This window comes from Myiozetetes cayanensis, unplaced genomic scaffold, assembly GCF_022539395.1.
Source record: "Myiozetetes cayanensis isolate MyiCay16 unplaced genomic scaffold, myiCay2020 scf1, whole genome shotgun sequence".
Lineage (NCBI taxonomy): Eukaryota > Metazoa > Chordata > Aves > Passeriformes > Tyrannidae > Myiozetetes > Myiozetetes cayanensis.
Window position 1 is genome coordinate 119,225,967 of NW_026086604.1, and position 20,918 is coordinate 119,246,884.

At 37.0% G+C, this 20,918-nt stretch overlaps 1 protein-coding gene across 6 annotated transcripts in view; it reads left to right on the top strand.

Annotated features, from left to right (window-relative positions):
- Nucleotides 1–20,012, top strand: part of HYCC1 (hyccin PI4KA lipid kinase complex subunit 1) — a 43,869-nt gene extending 23,857 nt beyond the window's left edge. For 3 of the 6 annotated variants that reach the window (XM_050329430.1, XM_050329439.1, XM_050329448.1), the window contains exons 4-12: nucleotides 708–887; nucleotides 3,667–3,747; nucleotides 4,159–4,274; nucleotides 4,608–4,703; nucleotides 6,383–6,499; nucleotides 7,214–7,301; nucleotides 7,801–7,960; nucleotides 14,435–14,449; nucleotides 15,593–20,012. In XM_050329430.1, coding sequence (XP_050185387.1) covers nucleotides 708–887; nucleotides 3,667–3,747; nucleotides 4,159–4,274; nucleotides 4,608–4,703; nucleotides 6,383–6,499; nucleotides 7,214–7,301; nucleotides 7,801–7,960; nucleotides 14,435–14,449; nucleotides 15,593–16,149 — 1,410 coding nt within the window. In that variant the 3' untranslated portion in view covers nucleotides 16,150–20,012. Of the gene's footprint in view, nucleotides 1–707; nucleotides 888–3,666; nucleotides 3,748–4,158; nucleotides 4,275–4,607; nucleotides 4,704–6,382; nucleotides 6,500–7,213; nucleotides 7,302–7,800; nucleotides 7,961–14,434; nucleotides 14,730–15,592 lie in introns of all 6 variants that reach the window. The other 3 variants (XM_050329470.1, XM_050329464.1, XM_050329457.1) reach the window with 3 other exon arrangements.
- Nucleotides 20,013–20,918: the final 906 nt, after the last annotated feature.

Genomic DNA, 20,918 nt, shown 5'->3' on the forward strand with positions numbered 1-20,918 from the left:
GTAGGTGGTAGTGCAGGAATGCACATTTAAATCAAGACATACAGTGCAAGCTGATTGCTTAATTGTTGTTAAGTCTTTTTTTATCTTGATGTAGCTCAATGTATTACTTCCAGTTCAGTGTATTACATCCAGCTTAACAAATTTGATTCTAAAATTACTCTTGAGGCTTCCTACTTCTGTCTCAAATGTATAAATACATGGAAGCTTCTAGAAGATTTTAATGAGTGTGGGAAAATTACTTAGTTATTGTAATATTTGGAATTTAAGTGTTACACAACTCTTCTCATTAGGTGGGTAAAAGCTTCCAGCAATTTGTGTGTATGCTCTTGGAGTTCTAGAAAAGCAAGACCTTTAGTTCAGGTACTTTTCCTGTATATTAGAGATATTGAGAGCATGACATGAGGTATGTGATAACAAGTATCCTCTATTTATGCCTTTGAGGCCAGAGGAAGTGAAAAAAAATGAGTGAAAGCAGCCTTTGGAATTCTTTCTTCATGTGAGTTGGGTGGCTCTACTTTTATAATTCCAAAGTATGCTGTAAGGATGAAAATTGTGTAACGTGAGTTGGACAGTTATTGTATCAGTCACTCCCTAATAAGTAAAATGTAATTTTTATCAGTTTACAATTTTATCTAAAGGATTGTTCCAAACAGAATTGCTGATTCTTCTAATGTTTTATTCATTCACAATTGGAACTTCTTTTTCAGCTTCTGGAGCCGGTTTGCCATCAGCTGTTTGAGTTCTATCGCAGCGGTGAGGAACAATTGCTACGGTTTACGCTGCAGTTTCTACCAGAATTGATGTGGTGCTATCTTTCTGTCTCAGCCAGCAGAGATTTGCAGAGCAGTGGGTGCATAGAGGCTCTTCTCTTGGGAGTTTATAACTTGGTTAGTATTTGTACGTAATTCAGGCCTAAAATATTAGTGTGCTTCCGGGGATACTGTGGAATATTTTACTGGGGAATAATTAACAGTTTTTATTTCAGAATTGAAATTAAGTGATTGAGTATTGAGTTTTGACCCTTCAAATGGGTGTCCATGTCAGAAATCTGCAGCATGAGCTTTTATTCTCCTGTCAGTGTTTTCTCTGTTCTTTCTGTGGTTCTTAATTGTTTTGTTACTAATTTCTTTGTGTGGTTATTAAACTCACATTCTACTTGAGAGCTTTTTGAGGCACTACTTTTGAAGTGGTTGTCCATATTTTCTGGAGTATTTTGACTATCTTGACTAAAACCACAAAAAAAACCTCACTACCAACAACTTCTTAGTACATTCTACATTTTGAAATAACTGACATTTTGAAAATATTTTTATATGAAAATATCCTGTTGCTAAATTAAGGCTTTGAAGAACAGAATTAATAAGGAACCTCTAAGAGCCCCACATTTTAGTATTTTTATGGTTATTATAAAAACCTTAGTGTTATTATGTCCATTGTCATTCTTGTCAGTGTAGTTTATATGTTCTGGATGTTTTAGGAAGGCTTTTTGGGAAGTGAAAAAAGCGATGAACTTTGTCGCCTCTTCCCATTCTGAAAATCTGGAGAAGGTGACCTGCTGTCCTCCTCCTAGAAATAATCACAAGTATCTTTACCAAGCAAGTGAAAACCTTTTTTTTTTAACCCAGGAATCCAGTAAAAAAACCTGAGCCCTTATATTCTACTCCTCTTTAGCTACAAAGTAAAAGGCATGTAAAAAAACACGCAGTGTTTTCTGCGTGCTTAGTTGTATCTGACAAGGAGAACACTCCTGGAAAGCATTTGATGTGTCTTATGCCTTAAGTCAATTCACTCCTATATTTGCAGTATGAAGTCATCTAAAATGGTTGATGGATATGGCTATAATCACTTGTTTTTCTCCTAGAAGAGGTTACATTTACAGTTAATCTTAAAACCAGTTAGTCCAGTAACATCTTCTCTTAGCTATGAAGTTTCTTTCTCAATTAGTAACTTAGCTTTCCATCTCCAGCTGCTTGAAGTCGTAAGAATTTTACCACAGGCTTCTGTACGAAGCTGTAGATCAAGGTGGCTTTGGGGAACTTTTTTCCTCTCCTTCTGCTTTAAGACAGAATGAATACTTATGCCAAAATAATGCCACGTTACTCATATAAAATTTGTAACTTAAACAATCAAGATGGTATTGTTCTTCAGTGTACAAGATTGAAAAGGTAGTAGGAGACCTGCTTAGATACGTTTTTTCTCTTTAACCAGCTACCTTATGTTTTCAAAACCAAGAGGAAATATGTAGCCTAATACAAGTAGTAATTCCTATGTAAATGATATATGGTGGCTTTTGGAAACTTGAGGGAATTAACATGTTCAGTAGGAATCCTGCAGTTTCTTACTGAAGGAAAATGAAAAATTAAGTATTGCTCAGAATAATTTTAAATTCATTACTTTGTGAGGGGTATGGATTTACTCTGGCTGAACTTTGAGATCATGAACTGGTTTTTTCTACCTTCAACTTAGGCATGTAACAATAGTAGTAGACACAATTTTTTGCTTTCCTGGCCGTGGGTATCGAGTTTTTTTAATATGCTTCAGATCTTGAAATGTGCTCCTGAAACTTAATTACAAATCTGATTAGAATGAAGAATACAAATGTTGTTATTTTTGGATTTTAAAAGTTTGAATGTAGCCAGCTGCTTTACCCTTCTCCTATATATTGAGGAAAATGTTTTCCATGTTGATGCAGAAGCAATATTGAAAACTAGACTATAAGTGAAGAGTGGAGGAGCTGTGTAGCTTTTCAGAAGGAACAACTTTGTATGCCTTTTTGATACTTTTCATTCTTCATTTACTGCTTCATATTCTACTTTTAAGACATGAGTTTTAATTATTACTATATGAAGTCAGTCCTTAAGCCTTCCAAGACATATAGGTGATAGGAGACACTGAAGCTTCTCTCTAACCAATACTTCTGGATATGTGGAATCTGCTGCTGAAATTTAGAGAAGAAGAAATAAAATCTGCTGTATGGTGTTGGGTTTTGGTCAAGCCTGCTTTGGATCTTCCAAAGTTTTTTATTTGAAATACGTCAGTGCTCTTCTGTGGTACATAACCACATCTTGTGTTGCCTTACCCATTGCCTTCTGTTAATTTACAGGAGTGAGAAGTCTGCCAGCATAATGCTATGGTGGAATCTTTCAAGAAAGTAGCTTCTCCAAGGCTTTTCATCCATGCTTCTTTTAATTCCGTAGAGAGAGTTAGCAGACTTGGCTTTTGCAAATGCTATGCTGTCTTCTGTTGTCAAACCATATGAGACTGCAGTCATTCCAGAGCTGTAGTATTTCCAAAACGAAATTACTCCTAGAGCCATTACTTGATGTTTAAATAGTTTTCAGAACAGAATTACTGAGCATTAACATTCACAATTAGCAAATAGTGGGTAATTAAAAAAAAAGATAATGCTGCTTAAACATACTGAGATTTCCTGTTACTGTTTTTAAGGTGGATTATGTATGCAAAATGCATGGGCCCTTTACCAAGTCATTTGAATAGTTTTCAGAAACAAACCAAACGCACTGTGATAGAAAACAAATAGATAATTTCTAGCTTGTAGCTCAAATTTTTCTAGTGTCCCTGTCTTTCCCTATAATAACATTTAACATTTTTGGGTTTCTTGTTTCTGCAGTACAGTGTAACCATTGGTATCTTCTGCCTTTTCAGGAGATAGTTGACAAAGAGGGACATAGCAAAGTGCTGAGTTTCACAATTCCGTCTTTGTCCAAACCTTCAGTCTACCATGAAGTAAGTAACATACACGAAGTGAAGTTGTTATTGATTGGGAAAAGTAGAATGCTTTGAGGCCCTTTGCTAAGAATAAAAGTGAAAATTAGTTTTAGCATGTTGCATGGTGACATAGGAACATGTTTCTCAGACTTCCGAGTGCTGCTAACTGGCCTGTGAGGTTTCTTCAAGGCTGAATAGTCATTAATCCATAGTATCCGTGCACCAGCTATGTCTTTTTTCTATTCTGAAACCACATGCCTTTTCTGGTGTAAAATAACTTCTCAAATCTAAGACAGCTAAGCAGTCAAATAAGCTTAAACCTGTTGAAAATTTACATACAAATATGGCTATGCTGATCATTTTCTGTTTTCACTTGCATTATATCAAGATTTGGGGTGGACATGTTTTGAATGATCCTTTTTCCTTTAGCCTTCCAGCATTGGCTCCATAGCTCTCACTGAAGGAGCTTTGTCTCAGCATGGTTTGTCCAGGGTTGTGTACAGTGGACCTCATCCTCAAAGGGAGATGCTAACAGCACAGAACAGGTGAAATCGTATAATAGGATTTTACTTGAGAATCAATAATGGATCTTAACTTCTTCTAATTTTTACTATGATTGTAGACTGAAGGTGGATAAGTGTTAAGCTGTGTTTTGTGGTGTGGGGTTTTTGTTGTTTTTACACACATGTAAATGTAGATGCAGAAAGACTAGCGGGGCATATTACCACATGAAGAGGAAAAGCTTACTCAGTTGACAATTTTACTGAAACAAAATAACAAATACGTTTAACTAAGTCTTGGAAGTTTTCATGTAAACTTGTTTGCTCTTAAAAAAATAAAATCAGTAATGTAATACTGATGTTTCTTATAAATCCCAGGTTTGAAGTGCTGACTTTCCTTCTGCTCTGTTACAATGCTGCCTTAAGCTACATGCCTGCAGTGTCTCTTCAGTCATTGTGTCAAATTTGTTCAAGGTAATTTCTCTAGGCTGTTTACACTTAAAATGGCATTTTCAACTTGAAAAGCAATCAGTTTGACCTCTTTAATTTTTATAAAAACAAGCTTTGTGTTCCCAAAGGCTGCTTTTAAATTTGACTTCTTTTCATAAGCATTTATGTGTGCATTATTTGCTTTCAAAGTATCTCCTATATAACTTTGTCTTGGGACCTCAAAATGGCGAAACAATAACCTGGCTTATGCAGATTAAGTTTCTTCCCTTACTGGAGAGTTCAAATAAAATGAACTATTTTTTCTTAATAACAGTAGTTGTGGTTGTGTTAACTAAAGAAAACCAGAAACGTCTCTTAAAAGTGTGGTAAATTTTGCATTGCAAGTTAACTAAATCTATTTGAATGCTCTTCAAGTTGAAACTTTCTTGGAATTATAGTGAATATTGAAACTAGAAATACATCCCTTTTTACAGATAAGTTGGGTATTTCCAAAATCAGCTGTTGGTTTAAACAACAACAAAATAACAAGGCCAAAAAAACCCCAAACTCTGAAACAAAATGGAAAAAAAAAACCAAACCACCTCAACTTTAATTACAGTGTCTCTTTTTTGATCAATGTATCTTTTCAAATGGAAAGAACTGGTAGTAAACATGTCTGTGTCTGGATTTTTGAAAGGACTTAAGGTTAAGGGAAAAATTAGAATGGTCTCCTGCTCTGGGAAACCAGAGAGAGATAGAAGTCAACTACAGTGCCTTTTTTCTAGTTGTAGTTCCTTGTTTCCTCACACAACCAAAACATGACAATGGATGCCTGTAAGATGTTGTTCTCTTCAGAGAAGGCCAGAGACTTGGGAGCAGTTGGAAATATTTACAAGAGTTTTTACAGGATCTTTGTTAGATAAACTGCTCTAAAATGTAATTTAGAAAATATGTAGCAGCTAAGGATTGTGCAAAGGAAACTGTTGCTTATTCTGGTTGATTAGGTTTTCATTGTATTTGGAATAAATAATTTTTTTAAAGCCTCCAAAAGCAAGCTATCAGTAAATACAAGTCTTTCTATTTCAAAATGTTGAATGTTTGGATACTGAATTATTTAATACTATAAAATTTGACTTCTTTTGTAGTTCTTAATTCCTGACTGGTTTTGTCATCCATGTTTCTCTGCTTACTGAAAATCTCACCCTGACAGCATTTTAGAGATTCAAGTGAATATGTTTCAGAAGCTCAGAATATCTTTCAGTGTCCTGTTTGGATGTGGTGGAATCAATATTCTGCTATTTGACTCTATAAAATAACTCCTTTAATTGGTTTGAGTGATGTTGAATTTAGGGGCTTTTTTGAAGATCTACAATGAATGTGCTTTCTTCTAGTAAGTCTAATTGAATTTTTATGACTTTTCTAAAGAATCAAAATTATCTATTTCTTCTTATTTACAACCATGGGCTGTAAATGTGAAAATTACAACATAAAATATTTTGTGCTGATCTCTAGTTGTAAATCCAGATTTTTTGCATCTGGGCAGGTACTAAGTTTCTTTTCATGAGAACGTTACCTTACTGTGAAGCTGATGTCGTTCTAGCCTTTTCAAAGAAAGTAACTCAGAGCTTTTAAAAACTAATCAATACTGGTGAAGTACTGAAAATATATAAACTACAAAGGTGGTTCTACATTATTTGCTAATGACAAATGCATGGTTTTTTTAGAATTTGTGTCTGTGGATATCCTCGCCAACAAGTGAGAAAGTACAAGGGAGTCAACAGTAGGATTCCAGTTTCATCTGAATTCATGGTGCAAATGCTAACAGGGATCTATTATGCCTTGTAAGTTGATTTTTTTTTTTGATATGCATATAAAATAGAGAAATGTCAGCTTAATTTCTATACTTGTTTAGGCATGCTGCCTTGGAGGTGTTTCATTTTCTAGTGGACAGATGCTGTCTCTAGCAGTAAGGTCCTCGGGAGGAGTCAGTTCTCCAGCTAGTGGGCTGAAGTTACCTGTGTCATACTGGGAAAAGATGGCCAGAACAGCACTTGATAGGTGTAACTGCTGATGTGAATAAAATATTTTAAAAAACCTTTTCCAACCATTGTTAACTGACCACAGTTTTGCATGCTTACTTCTGACATCAGTCTAGTTAAGGAAAAGAGGGTTTTTTTCCACTGAAATGCTGATGTCATCAACCTTTTGATAGTCATGTTAATGTGTGAAGCTTTCCTACTAACTGAAATAATTAGAGACTGGTAACACAGGGATACTCAGAAGGTGCAGGAATATTAAAGAATCCTGTTTGAGTTTCAGACTGTTTCATGACTAGCTGATCATTAGCTAATAATAAATTTTTTTAACTGCTTGTTGTGACCAATGAAAATGAAGCTTTGTCTCCACAAATGCTACTTCAAAGTTCTATAAATAGTTCATGCTAAAGAACACAAGTAGTTCAAATCCTTTAAATTGAGCTCTCAAGGAACACTAGGTCTGTGAAGGTTGGGTGACCAAGAAGGTTCATCTTATTGCATATATATTTACCTTTGCAGTTATAATGGAGAATGGGATCTGGCTCGTAAAGCTATGGATGACGTTTTGTATAGAGCACAGCTTGAACTGTATCCAGAACCTCTGCTGGTAGGTATTGTATTTCAACATTCTGTTGAGTAGAGCTTTTAGTCTAGGAAGTCCGTCTTGTGAACGTGCATGGTGCAGCATCATGCCAGGAGCTGGTAAATCTGTGTGTCCGTGCTTGTGCGAGCAGCTCCGCCTGTAGGTGTGCATACACGCACAGGTATTTTCAGTGTTACTATGTCGTGTTTCCTACTGAACAAACTATTTTCAGTAGAACACTTCTAAGTCTTCAGAACATAGGTAATAGCACAGAAGGATTCTGAAGCAATAGCCACATCTTTTAAACTGGAAACTTTCTTTTTTGAAAGTGGCAAGTATTAGTTCTGAGAGCTTATTGCAGCCAGCGTTCTTTATAACCTGGGCAAGAAAGCCAGCGTGCATTTTTGACCTTAAATTGGAATTGTACACAGCATTCTTCTTGAAGTAGTAAGAGTCCCTGACAGGATTCTTCTAAAATTTGGATCTTTGTGTTCAAGACTTAACTGCATCTCTTCTGTTCTAGGTTGCTAATGCAATAAAAGCTTCACTGCCTCAGGGTGCCATGAAATCTAGTAAAGAAGGTACAAGATGCATTCAGGTTGAAATTACACCTACTTCATCTAGAATATCAAGAAATGCTGTAACTAGCATGTCCATCCGAGGGCACAGATGGAAAAGGCATGGTAAGAAACACACTTTGCATTGAAATCTGAACTTTTTACATGTTTTTTAAAATAATAACAAGAATATTTTTATTTCACATCTTCATTGCTTGTAGGCAGGCAGCATTTGGGAGGGTTTTATTTTCTTGATTGGTGAATGAGAATCTCAGTGCAGTTCAGTTGAAGTATATTCTTTATTTCCTTAACCATGTTTAAAAAAAAAAAAAAAAAAACACACACAAAACCTTTTTGCTAAAGGAAAGTATACACGGTTATTGCTTCTTTTAAGAGATTGATATTCCTGTTTTCTTCTGAAAAGTAGTTTCTAGTACCTGGAACAAAGTAAATATTTAACAACTTTACCACAGAACCTCATCTGTCTTAAATTACTTAAATAAAAATTGGATTTAATGGTAGGGGAATAAAACATTATGCTTTGATATTGGGGTTTATCCCCGGCCAACAACTAAGCCCCACACAGCCACTTACTCTCTGTAGTAGAATGGGGGAGAAAATTGGAAGAGTAAAAAACTTGCTGAGATAAAGACAGTTAATTAGGTAAAGCAAAAAGCATGCATGCAAGCAAAGCAAAACAGGGAATTCATTCACCACTTCCCCTGGGCATATAGGTGTTCTGCCATCCCCAGGAGAGCAGAGCTCCATCACACATAGCCATTACTTGGGAAAACAAATGCCATCACACTGAATATCCCTCCTCTTCCTCCTTCTTCCCCCGGCTTTATATACTGAGCATGATGCCATATGTTACGGGATATCCCTTGGGCCAGTTGGGAGCAGCAGGTTTTTGTGCATCTCCAACCTACTCACTGGTGGGATGGTGTGAGAAGCAGAAAAGGCCTTGGCTGTGTGCAAGCACTGCTCAGCAATAATGAAAACATTCCCGATTTACCAACACTGTTTCCAGCAAAAATCCAAAACACAGCCCCACACCAGCTACTGTGAAGAAAATTAACTCTGTCCTAGCCAAAACCTGCACATTCGGGCAAACTTAGTATGAGGAATTCCACAAATTAGGACATAGGTCTGGGCTGAGAAGTACATAAAATGGTGCTGAATGTACTGCAAAAGCAGAAATATCAACAAGGGATTCCATGAGTCTAAATGTTGTGTTTCACCACTTTTGCCATCTTTGGATGAGGGAAGAGCAGCTGGACCAGCGATCAGAATCAGCAGTGGCTTGTTCTGTTGGTGTTGTAGTTCTAGTGATAGGCTGAGAGTGTGAGTGTAGATAAGAGCGCTGTCCTATTAGGTTCAATGCAGATTTTGTAGTAGCAATAAGATTTCTGTACAATATGCACTACGTGAGCTTTTGTAGTGTATGGACAGTTCAGTCAGAAAAATTTTGCTAAGCTACTTGTCTTTAATGACCAAGAGGTTCAGGTAAGTGTTGAGAAAATTATAAGTATACTGGGAGAAGATGACTTTAAAATAATGATAGAACTTCCTGAACAGTAGTGGTACACTTTGGTGGTAGTAGTGCCAACAGTATAAGCTACCAGAGGGGGTGAAGAGCAGAGAAAAGTAAAATAAACAAATTTCTCTTTGACTGATTAAAAACTGCTTAAAACTGTCAGACAAAGCTGAGGAGCAAAACATTTCTGTCTTTAGTGAGATCCAGGAGCAAGTCATAATTGAAATCTCATGGCTGATAAGGACCTTTTTGATTTTCTTCTGCCTTACAGTTATTAAGCATGGATTATGGACCAGATGCAAAAAAACTATGTGATAGGTCAGCTTTTAAATAGATAAATGCTCTCTGAAGCTTGGCAATTTTATTAACAATTATTTTTGAGTAGTTTTATGCTTTTTCAAATGAGGTGGTAGACGATAAGGCAACTCAGGGATACTGAGTGCTAGTTCATCCAGAGAAATTCAAAGTGTATTAAAATGAACATTCCCTTTGTGTTTACAGGAGAAAAAACAGGAGACGAAAATGTTACAGAATCAGTATTGCAGCCATCCTTATAAGAATGCAAAATTTTCAGGAAATACAGAAGTCTAGAAGTTTTTACAGTTATTGCCTCCTGGCAGGGAGTGGTGCTTGGTGAAGTTCAAGAAAAAAAATGTGTGGGACAAGTGTGCCCTGCAGCAGATAACAGTAAGGTGAAAGGGAAATGAGAATAATAGTTGAACTCAGAAATGGGGTGGAATGCTGTGTTTGTGACTTGAAGAGCCTGTTTAAAGTCAGAGTGGATGGTCTTCTATTTTCATCACTCCTAATAACCTAATTCAGTTCCCCACAATTCTTGATGAAATAAAAATATGAAATACATCTTCAGGGTCAGCATGCAGAAAGAATAACAAGACTTGTGCTAACAGATGATTGTTTGAGTTAAAATAAATATTGGAGTTGGTAGAGGTTAGATAACAAGCCTTGTACCTCCTCTCTCTCATGGTGTAAGAGAAAAGTGTCTTTGGGGGGGTTATTTTTATTTTCAGTATAATAAAAATGAGTATAAATGGATTAGGAAGCCAATGAGACAGCTGAGACTTATTTTGATCTCTTACATTATGTGAACTGGGAGATCTGATGAAGCAAAGTACCTCTTGGGCAAGCGAGGGCAGAAATTTTCAATGACTAGCTATTTGTGTAAAATAAATAAACAGAAGAACTAAAGTGAATCACATTTCCAGATGAGAAACATGAGCTTTATTTTTCTCTTGTCTTTTAAAAAAACTATACGTTTAAAAAACGTGTAGATCTTGCTGACCTTTGCTAGAACTCTAGATTGAAGTCAGATTCAAATAAAGGTTGAATTAACATTGAATCTTCTTGTGATACTTAATCTTGTAAGTTGTTCATTAAGAGTCGTTACTTAGAAGGACTTTTAAAAATTAAATCCGTATGGGGAAGGTAGACATCTAAGATAGGTACTAAAGGTGAAGGAGCCCCTGGTGGTCTAATGGAAAGGCGCCGCGCTGTCACCGCGGAGACCCGGGTTCGATTCCCGGTCAGGGCCACTCCCGGGTAGGTGGGGCTCGTCAGCCCTTAAAGGCAACCCACCTACGTCCTAAGGACCTCACTGCCACCGTCCAAGCTCGCTTGGCCCCGGCAGATGAACCTTAGGATTAAAGGGTGGGCTCAGTTCCGCGCACACTGTGTCTCACCTAAAAAATCCAATGCGCAGGCTGGAAGGTGGAAAGACCTTCCCCGGATCTTCGCTCGCGAAGACTGGCCATTATTATTATTTACTAAAGGTGAACGTGATTTGTAAAATGGATCAATCTAATCACAAATGGGTAGTGTTTAGACTGAGTTGATACTAGCCACTGTTTAGCAACAAATTATTTGTTGATATTGGTTTGAATTGCCTATAAATTATAAAACTTCAAAAAGAGCAACGTTAGCTCTTTGATCTAGCATTAGTTTTTTGTAGTTTGTTTAAATTCAAGCCTTAAGTGGCATCTCCATTTCCATTCACAAATAGAGGAAACCAGAAAAATCATACAGCGTGTAAGGAACATAAATATTTAAGTGAATGTTTATTTATGAAAGCTAGGCAAAAAAACCAACCAAACAAGCCCTATCAGTGTTTTCTTTATTAAAGTAAAATCTTTCAAACTACCATATAAAGGAGTTGCTTGGGAAAAACCTCTGGTGTAGAGGTAGTGTGTATAAGAGAAATACTCTGATTTAACAGACTTAAGAAGAGCTAAGCAGATGTTGGTAAGATACATAACACAAGAACAAAGACATCAACTAGCAAAGAAGGACAAGACGTTACTTTTTTCCCCACTGCTGAAATTAGCTTTCGTGTAGTACACAATGTTTAGAAACATTAGTCTTTGAAATCTCTCTGTGGAGAGAATTTTCTTACTTTATTTTTGGTTTTTTTAACAGTATTAATTCCCGAAATTGTTGTAGCTCATAAGAATCTGGAACGAATGTTAATTTTGGGTATAAGCTTGATGCTTTTGTGAATAATTCAAAATGCTATCGCAGTTGTGCAGCTTGAGCTTGTGGTGGTTAAAATTGAATTGCAATCTAAATGGGCAGTTTGCCTGTGCAATCTGAGGTAAATGATCTAGGCAACTGTAATAATAAGGTAGGCTATGATTGAAATATCTTTTGAATTAAGTCTTAGCAGTTAGTAATCAGAAAATGCATATATCAAGATCGGTTGTACTACTCAAAGCTTTCAGAAATGTGACTCCAAATGCATTTTTCTTCAACTGCTATGGGCATATTTTGATTAATTTTCAAACTGGCATAATTTTTCAGTTTTACACTATTTAACAGTGTCCTTTGTTTTCTCTTTTGTTACATTACCTTGTGCCCTGGGTATTAATCTCTCTCTCTCTCTCAAAGACTAGTTGCCCAGAGTTGAAGCAGTATTATCTTCAAAACCAAGCACTATGAAGCTGAAGGTGTGGTTTAGGTGTTCTTGAAAGTTTTAAAAGAAGTGAGAGTATGCTACTATTAAGGACATGGATTGTGTAGTCTTATCCTGCCCCAAGATGCTATGGCAGACAGTGTTGATGGGAATTGAGATACCCAGTATCCCATTTTTTTCATTAACTTCCTCCTGTAGTTGAGTTAAACTCAGAGAAAGGTATACTTCCTTTCATTAACAGTTACTAGCACTTGCCTAAAAGATTAGACATAATTATAATGAGTAAAACTCTTAAATTTCTGGGTTTCTTTTCCTCAGTTCATTATGGTAATGGCTATTTTGTTATTCCCACAGCTGTGGGAATGCAGCAGTGATGGGTAAAGTGCCAATGTCACAGCAGGATGTTACATTTAGAAATGCACACCACCAAATAGCAATAACTGAGTATTGCTTTTATACAGCATCTTTAACAGAAAAAAATCTACCTCTGTTTTTCTGATTTCTGCTGTCTACACTGAGCCTTCTCTCTTTGGAATTGCATAATTAGTGCTTTTCTGCCCTTGATGGGGAAGGGACTGACAGTTTAGCTCTGTCCTGTCCTCTTCTCTCTCTGGGACAGCAGGAAGGAGTTTGAAGATGCCATAGGAGAGGCACAGGTTCCTCACCCTAGTGAAGTTAGAGCAGTGAGGCCAGTGAGAACATTGATTTTCTCTCTGTGCTCCTGTGTTTTCAGAAAAAAGCCTGTATTTGATAGTTGTTATTATTATTATCATTATTGTTTACTTATTTTTATTACTATTGCAGTTCATGTTGCTCAGTTGTTACTTTGTTATTGACAATGCAAGACTTACAGAAAGTGCTGTCAGAAAGAATAAACAGTTCTAACTTGAGTTTCTTACCAAATGTCAGGAGTTCAGTGGCTAATAGCAGCAGTTATTAATACCATTTCCTTTGGATAGTGCAACTTGTAAATAGATGCTTTCTTTAGTCACTGATTAGTTAGAAAGACTCATCATACTTAGACTTTTCAGGTAAAATCAGGAATAGCTCTTACACCAGGGACCACTAATGTCCATCCCTACCAGAATAACCTTCTGGCTCTGTTCTGATCAGGGCAGACAGCACAAATGCCAGCGAAAAGCCCAGTGCTGGAGCCCACCTGTCCTAGAAGTACACTGTGCCTGCACAAGTGTCCTCAGTGAGGGGATAGGAGGAAGAGAGGATCCCCTTCAGTTAAGAGAGCAGTAGAGTCACCACTGTGAAAAATCATCTCATTGTAAATTCCGCTGGTTTTGGACTTCATACTGTCAGTTAAATGTCTGTACTGCCAGCTTCTGTCATGTGCAGCAGCAAACTGGTGGGATACTCTGGGTGGTCCTTACTTAATCCTTGGGTCTGAAAGAGCTGCATTATGAATAAAACACAGGGATTCAGTTGAGCTTTATTTTGAGCTGTGCTTTTAGTGCATTTTTAGTCTTGTCAAATTTGTGGCCATAGTGTTTGCATATATTATACACATATAACACATACAGAATATATAATCATATATATTATAGTGCAGTTCTCATTCTTCTTCACTTGTTCTTCCATGGTATACAGAAATATCTTTCTGATTGGAAAGAATTTTTTCAAATGAAGAAAGAAAATGGAAATCAAACTGTGCTTGAACTGGCTTAGTCATGGCACTGTTAGTTTTTGGGCTGACCACTGTGCAACATGATGACATAGTATGTGTAGAATTTCTGGTCTTGCATGATAATACATGAAGTTGATATGCCATTTCATTGTACAAATAAACTTCAGTTTAGCATGGTGATACAGAGAGTATATTAATGAAAGTGAATTATGGGCTGTTCTTTGGTTTATGATAATCTGCCTCATGACCCTCCAAAGTTTCAATTTTGCAAGATCAAGCATGAGCCTTTCCAGTATGTGGTGCAGGCTAATAGCTGGAAGATTGAAGATTGCAATTTTAGAAATAAAGCAAAATTCCATACTTGCTAATGTTGCTAATTAACAAGAGGTTAATATGTGTACATCTGCTTTAATTTATAATGCTTAAGTCATCTGTATCGGCTTTTGTTTCATGTTTTGTTTCAGACATCTTTTGTGTTTTTTTCTTATCCATCTTCAATTCTAGAACAACCAGAGAATGGTAATGATGCTACTGAATTGGGCAACTTTATCATACCTGAGATTAGTGTCACAAGTGTGGCTGGAGAGAGAACCGGGAATGGGGAAAAGAGCAGAGCACTAGCAGAGAATGATGTGCAGCATTTACAGGGAGTACAGGAAACAGCTACAGATCCTAGAACTGACAGCAAAGGCATACCAGAAATCAGGAGGCAAAAATCTGTAAGAAAAATGATGGAGGATGGAATAAACTCATCTGGCAGAGTGCAGTTTTAGCAGAGCACTTGTAGCTGCACTCTAAGGTACCGCTGTTGATTGAAAGGGTCACTGCTGCATGTTTCAAGAATTAAAGTATGCAGTTAATATATTTGCATGTGTAATAACACAATTGCATGTATTGCACACAGCTTCGTCTGTGCCACAGACAGTGATGATATACTTACAAGTAGATTTATTTAATCTGGAGAAAATACACTGAGACTCAACCTACCTTTGAATTTATTAAACATATATACGGAGTTTTCAAAATCCAGTGATCAATGGTATGAAAAATCCATCAAAATGAATGTGAAAAGTATCTTGCCATGTACCTCAGACTTCCCAAATTCAACCTTTCATGGTGTACTGGAGATCTCATGTTGTGCTTGAGTTTCAAACTCATACTACCAGACCTGTGATGCAGAAAGTGACCTTTCAGTCCTAAAGCATTCTTGGGTTGCTAAACATGCAGGTACCATAATGGGTGTCCTGGGGCATTGATCACATACCTCTGTAATTAACAAGCTTTGCCAAATCATGTAGTGGATCACTTGCTGAAAATAAGATTTACACTTTTTTTTGTTCTGTGTGGTACCTTCTAATCTCTAAGTTTCTAACTTCCTGCATGAATTAACAAGTCCGCATTTCTTATTTTTTTTTTTTCCTAAAATCACAACAAAAAGAGGTTGGGGGCATGCTTCTGTGGCATTATTTGCTGTAACTCTAATCCTAATGAACCTTAATTCCAAAATGTCATGGAATAGGTAAGTAAGTGTTTTGTCTTCCGTACTCTGCTCTATTGCTTTATGGCTTCACGCTTGTAAATATCAAAAAATGAGCAATACGTAAAATCAATAAATGCAAGAAAGTCAATTGCTAATTTTTTATTTCTGTTTCTACCATGCAGGTAATTCTGATTTAGGAATTCAAGAAGAACTAATAGAGGTGTCTGAAACTGATGAAGGGTTTTACTCTAGGGCTACTTCTAGTGCAAGTCAGTCTGCCCTATCTAACAGCAGCAACACGAGCAGCAAGAACCTTCTAGGGAAGAGCCAGCGAAGGTCTGGAGGAATCAAAGCTGGAGGAAAAGAAAAAGAAGGAGAAACCTGCAGAGAACACTTATCACGAAAACAAACTCAGAGAGCTATGAGCGAGAATCTAGAGCTTGTCTCTCTGAAGAGACTGACACTGACAACTAGCCAGTCCCTGCCTAAGCCTGGCAGTCATAGTCTGGCCAGAACAACCACTACTGTGTTTAGCAAATCCTTTGAACAGGTCAGTGGTGTCACAGTTCCAAATAATCGTGGTGGTGTCTCTGGTACGGAGGCAAACAGGTTTTCGGCTTGCAGTCTTCAGGAGGAAAAACTGATATATGGAACAGAAAGAACAGATCTTCCAATTTTAAGCAAACCACCTAATCAGCAGCGACCTCCAAGTATCAGCATAACTTTGTCAACAGATTGATATTAAATTGGGCATTATGAAAAATGAATTATTGAGGATTTGTTCTGATATTGGTAAATTAAACTCCTTAATATGCTATACATTACTTCCTTAAACCCCAAGACCTGAAAGTTCTTATTTGGCTCACGTTTGACAGTAATAGTGAATAGACAACAGTTGAAATTATTTTTGAGTCAACTTCTGATAGCTTGGAAACTTACTCTTTTTACAGCTTCATGAGAAGTTTACACCTTCCCCAGTTGAACAAGCATTGATTGGTTGGTTGGCCACTGATGAAGGTGTGTGGCTTCTTACAGATGTGTAGTGTGGGAACAAATAGAGACTTTCTCCCAGATTCTACTTTTTCACTACCCTTGGCATAGGCAAAACTGCAAGTACTTTTTTTTTTTTTTTTTTTTTTAAGGAGGAGTCTTGCAGTATTGTCATGAAGTTTTGGAACAGCATCATAAGAGCTCTTACATTAGCCATGAGAAAGCTGTGCTTACATGTAAAGATTAAAACTAGAAGCATCACTACAGTGTTTGATGTTGTGGTTGGTTTTGTAATGGTAGTTAGTACATCTTGCAATGTTCATAGTTCTTTATGCCTATATGAGTCCAATTTATACATGCATTTTAGTTTTTCTGTATGTCTTCAAAACTGGGCCAAAAGTCATACTGCAGCAGTACTTCTGGATGGGAGTTATTATTGCTTGCTATAGTAGTCAGCCTTTAGTCTTAGAAATTATGTGACAGACTCTGTCTTTCTTTAGGATTCTTAAATATCAGTTGCAGAGCTACTCATTGAAAAGTCTGCCATCAGTATTTTTATTATTTGTGGGGAAGAGATGTGCTTGTGTATCAATGTTATGCAGGAAATATGAGCCCTTTGCACTCACTCAAGCAAATCAGGAGCGTCAATGTGTTTAACATGAACTTTGTACTTGAGACTAAGAGAATACTACCAAAGGATGTTTACTTTCAGTAACTTGCAAGCACAAAGGGAATTATAATGTAAATATAACTAACACTGTAATTCCTAGTCTTTTATATCTATTATTTTTCTAGTTTGAAATTCTAAACCAGCAGAGCCTGCTCAAGGTTTCCTAACCCTTAACTTTCAATGAGTTTGTTTGATGCCAACTTTTCTAATGTTAGGATTTTAATTAAAAGAGGACATTAAAACTTCCTATGCAGAAATTTGAAGAAGCGGTAGCTGACAAAACCACTCCAGTAGCAGTGATTAGCTGATAAACAGGCAATGTATTAGGATGAAGATCTAAGGCATAGTCACTCCCAACTGTCCAGATTTCTGCAGCTGTCAATCCATTATTCTTAAGAAACTTGTAAGAAAACAATCACTAAAATTCTGATAGACTTTCCCATTTGCCTGGAAATAAGTTTAGATGCTCATTTTTGACTTAAACTGAAGCACAAATAGCCTTTAAGCAGCTAATGGTATTCAGGTTTATAGCAATTAATAAGCTGGTTAATTAGTGAAAAGAGATGAGACGTAGTTGATAGGGACAGTTATATAATTGTAGTACTAAGACTGCAGACTAGATGTGTCCATTCCTTACAATTCACCAAAGTACGTAGAATAACTGCATCAGTCTGTAGGTGTTTGTCTTCACCTGAGAGCCTGAGCTTAAAGGAATATGCCACGCTTTTTCATTCCTCAGTTTGTTGTGTGACACTGTTCTATTCTAGTAGCATAGTATTTCAACTTTTTACAGTGAAATGGTTTCTTAATTGTACATGAAAACTTAATTCCTAATGTATAAACTATAAATTTGCCCTGTTAATTTTTTAATCCTTTGGCCGGTGAAAGAAACTGGTTCACTGAGGTTGTATGTTTTTGTAAATGCTTTGTACAGCAGAAAATTTTGCCTCTTTTTTTAAGGTTTTTCTGCAATGTACATTAACACATTTGTTTCAGATTGGCTAATACATGTGGCTGCTGGAGCAGGCATAACCACGAGCAACAGAACTGTGTTGGGCAGCTGACAGTAGGCATTGGCTGGTACTGCACACACTGGATGTAGAGCTCTTCCTTCCCTTGAAATTTGCTCTAGATGTTGCAAAGAAATAACCTGCCGATCTCACGGCAGCCTCCTGATCTGCTTTTGCAGTGTAGGACCTGAGAATACTTTGGGAAAATTTTGCTGTAATTTAAATTGAGACGTAAACTAGAATACATAAGTAAAATTGCAATGGGCAGATATTTGTTGTGATGGTATTAGTTGTGAGTTAGTGTTAAGGGACTTGAATTTTTAACTAATTTTACTGGTTTTGGTTTGTTATATTTAATTTATGATTGTCTACCATGGAGGTAACAAACAATCTTTCAAGCTGGGTGTTGGTATAAAAGATATTTATTATACTGGGAAGATTTAGTCCCTTTAGCTCTAAATAATTAGGATTTTGAAGGATCTAAAATGCCATACAATGTAGATGTGTAACATGATGTTTACAATACTGTTGGCTACAAGTCAAATGGCATTAAAATAAAGGTAGTTTATTCTTTTATTTTATCCATCTGATCTTGCCTGAGCCCAAGATATAGGCTCATATTGGTACAACTGAGATAACATAAAGCTTCATACTTTTTTGAGAAAATGATAAAAGGAAAGGTTCTTGATACTATGGGCTGCTCTTTCCGTACATATGTGGTTTCATGTACATTTGTATGTATTGGTCTCTAGAGCAGTTTACATAGTGAACATGTTTTTGTGAGCTGACATCACACGTTGATACTGATTGAGGCAAAAGAATTTATTTCCTGATATGAGTACCAAAACTTTCAGTTGTGCTTCTTTCTGTTCTTAAAAATGGAAAAGATAAAAAAAGACAGGACTGGGGAGAGGGATGGGGGAAAGTAGGGCAGGAAACAGATATTTCTAAATAAATCTCTCTTTTCATGATATTTCTAAAATTGTCAAACTCTGGGGGTTTGGGCATTATGTGATCACTTCAGACTGCTGAATGGAAAATGTATGGAAAAGAAGCAGATGCCTTTTAACAGTGTAAGGAAAACCTATTAAGACTATCCATATTATAGTCTGCCTGGGAGTGGGCAGTTCTGATGAATACCTTCTGAGCATACACAGCTGCAACATCCTGCAGGAAAAATGTTATGTAGGAGTGAATCATCTCAGATTGTAATAAGAGAAGTTGTTTCAATGCTGACGTTTATGACTGACCTTACTGTTTTAAATCAGAGGGCACTGTTTCCAAGGCTTTGAACAGCAACACTTCCAAAACTCTGTTGAAATTGAGAAGAATTACTTTTGTTGTGAGAATGTGTAACATTCCCACATGTTACAGTGTGTGGCCTCTAGCCACTTGTTGTAGAGCTGCAGTGACTTTTCTGAATTGATTGAAATGTCTTGAATTGCCTTGATTACCTAACAAATTTAAAAGGTACTGAAATATAGAGCTATTTTAGCCACACTTCTCTCTAAGGAGGTTTCTTATGAGAATTCTAGAAATTTCCAATGTAATTGTCTAATACTTTTTGTCAGTGTTTGTGGCTTACAGTGGTGTATATAGGTGTGTAATATATTGCCTTTTGTATTTGTATAATTCTACTTCTAGGACTAGATGTGTACATTTTTTAATAGTCACTGAAGTCTGTGGAATATCTGCCTCAGTCTATAGGTGTCTGTCTTCACATGAGAACCTGAATTTAAATTACTGCCATGCTGTCTCATTCTTCAGCTCATTACGTGACACTGTTCTTTGTTTTAGTAACACGCTATTTCACCTTTTTTGCAGTGAAGTGTTCTCTTACATTGAAAACTTACATTCCTAATGTATAAACTACAAGGTTGTCTTTTTAGTGTTTAATAATTTTTGGCAGTAAAATAAATTTGGTTTTTTGAAGCTGTATGCTTATGTAAATACTTTGTACAGCAGAAAGTTTTGCCTCTTTACAGACTTTGTTGAATATACATTACATAGCAATGTATTTGTACACTTTTCATTACTCACATCTAGAAGTCACAGTAAGGTTGACTGCATTACTTAAAATATGCTTAATACCAATTTTACAGAATGTAAGCTCTGCAAATGCAGCCTTTTCAGGTACGACACCACGGCTGAGAAACACTGACAGGCGAAGGGTGAATTCAAGCGTATGAGTTGTCGATCTGCAGAAGCAGATGAGGGTCCTGTCATTAATGTAGCACTTCTTGGGCAACTTGATAGTTTTGGTGGTCTTAATATAACAGTGCTTTGATACACAGCTGTTATCTACAATGTGTTTTTTTAACTAGATTTTTTTTATGCTACAGTCATCACTCTGTTTGTGACCTGAGGGTGATCTGGCCATCTTTGCTTCAAGGGTGGGTGTGGCTGGCTCATGTTCCCCTTGTTCATGGAGACCCCCACAGCTGCTTCTGTCTGGCCCCTCTGTGTGCTGGTGCCTGGGTTTTTTTCCCAGGAGTAGGACTTGGTAGTCCCTGTTAAACTTCCTGTGATTCATGTGTTGGCTCACACCTCCTGCCTGTTGGTGTCCCTGTGAGTGGCAACATATCCCTCTGGGCTATCAACCTCTCCTCGTAGTCAAACACACTTAGGGTGAGCTCTGTCCCATCGTTTGTCTTCTTCATTAATAAAGATGTGAAATTGTCCTGCCCTGGGTATTGACCCCTGGAGTTCACCAGTAAGGCCAGGTATCCAGCTGGGCTTTGTGCACTGGTGACTTTGTGCCTTTTGATCCTGTCACTTGAGACAGTTTTCTGTGCTCTGAGATCCAGGGTTCCTGGGGGCTGCTCTGGCTGGTAACAA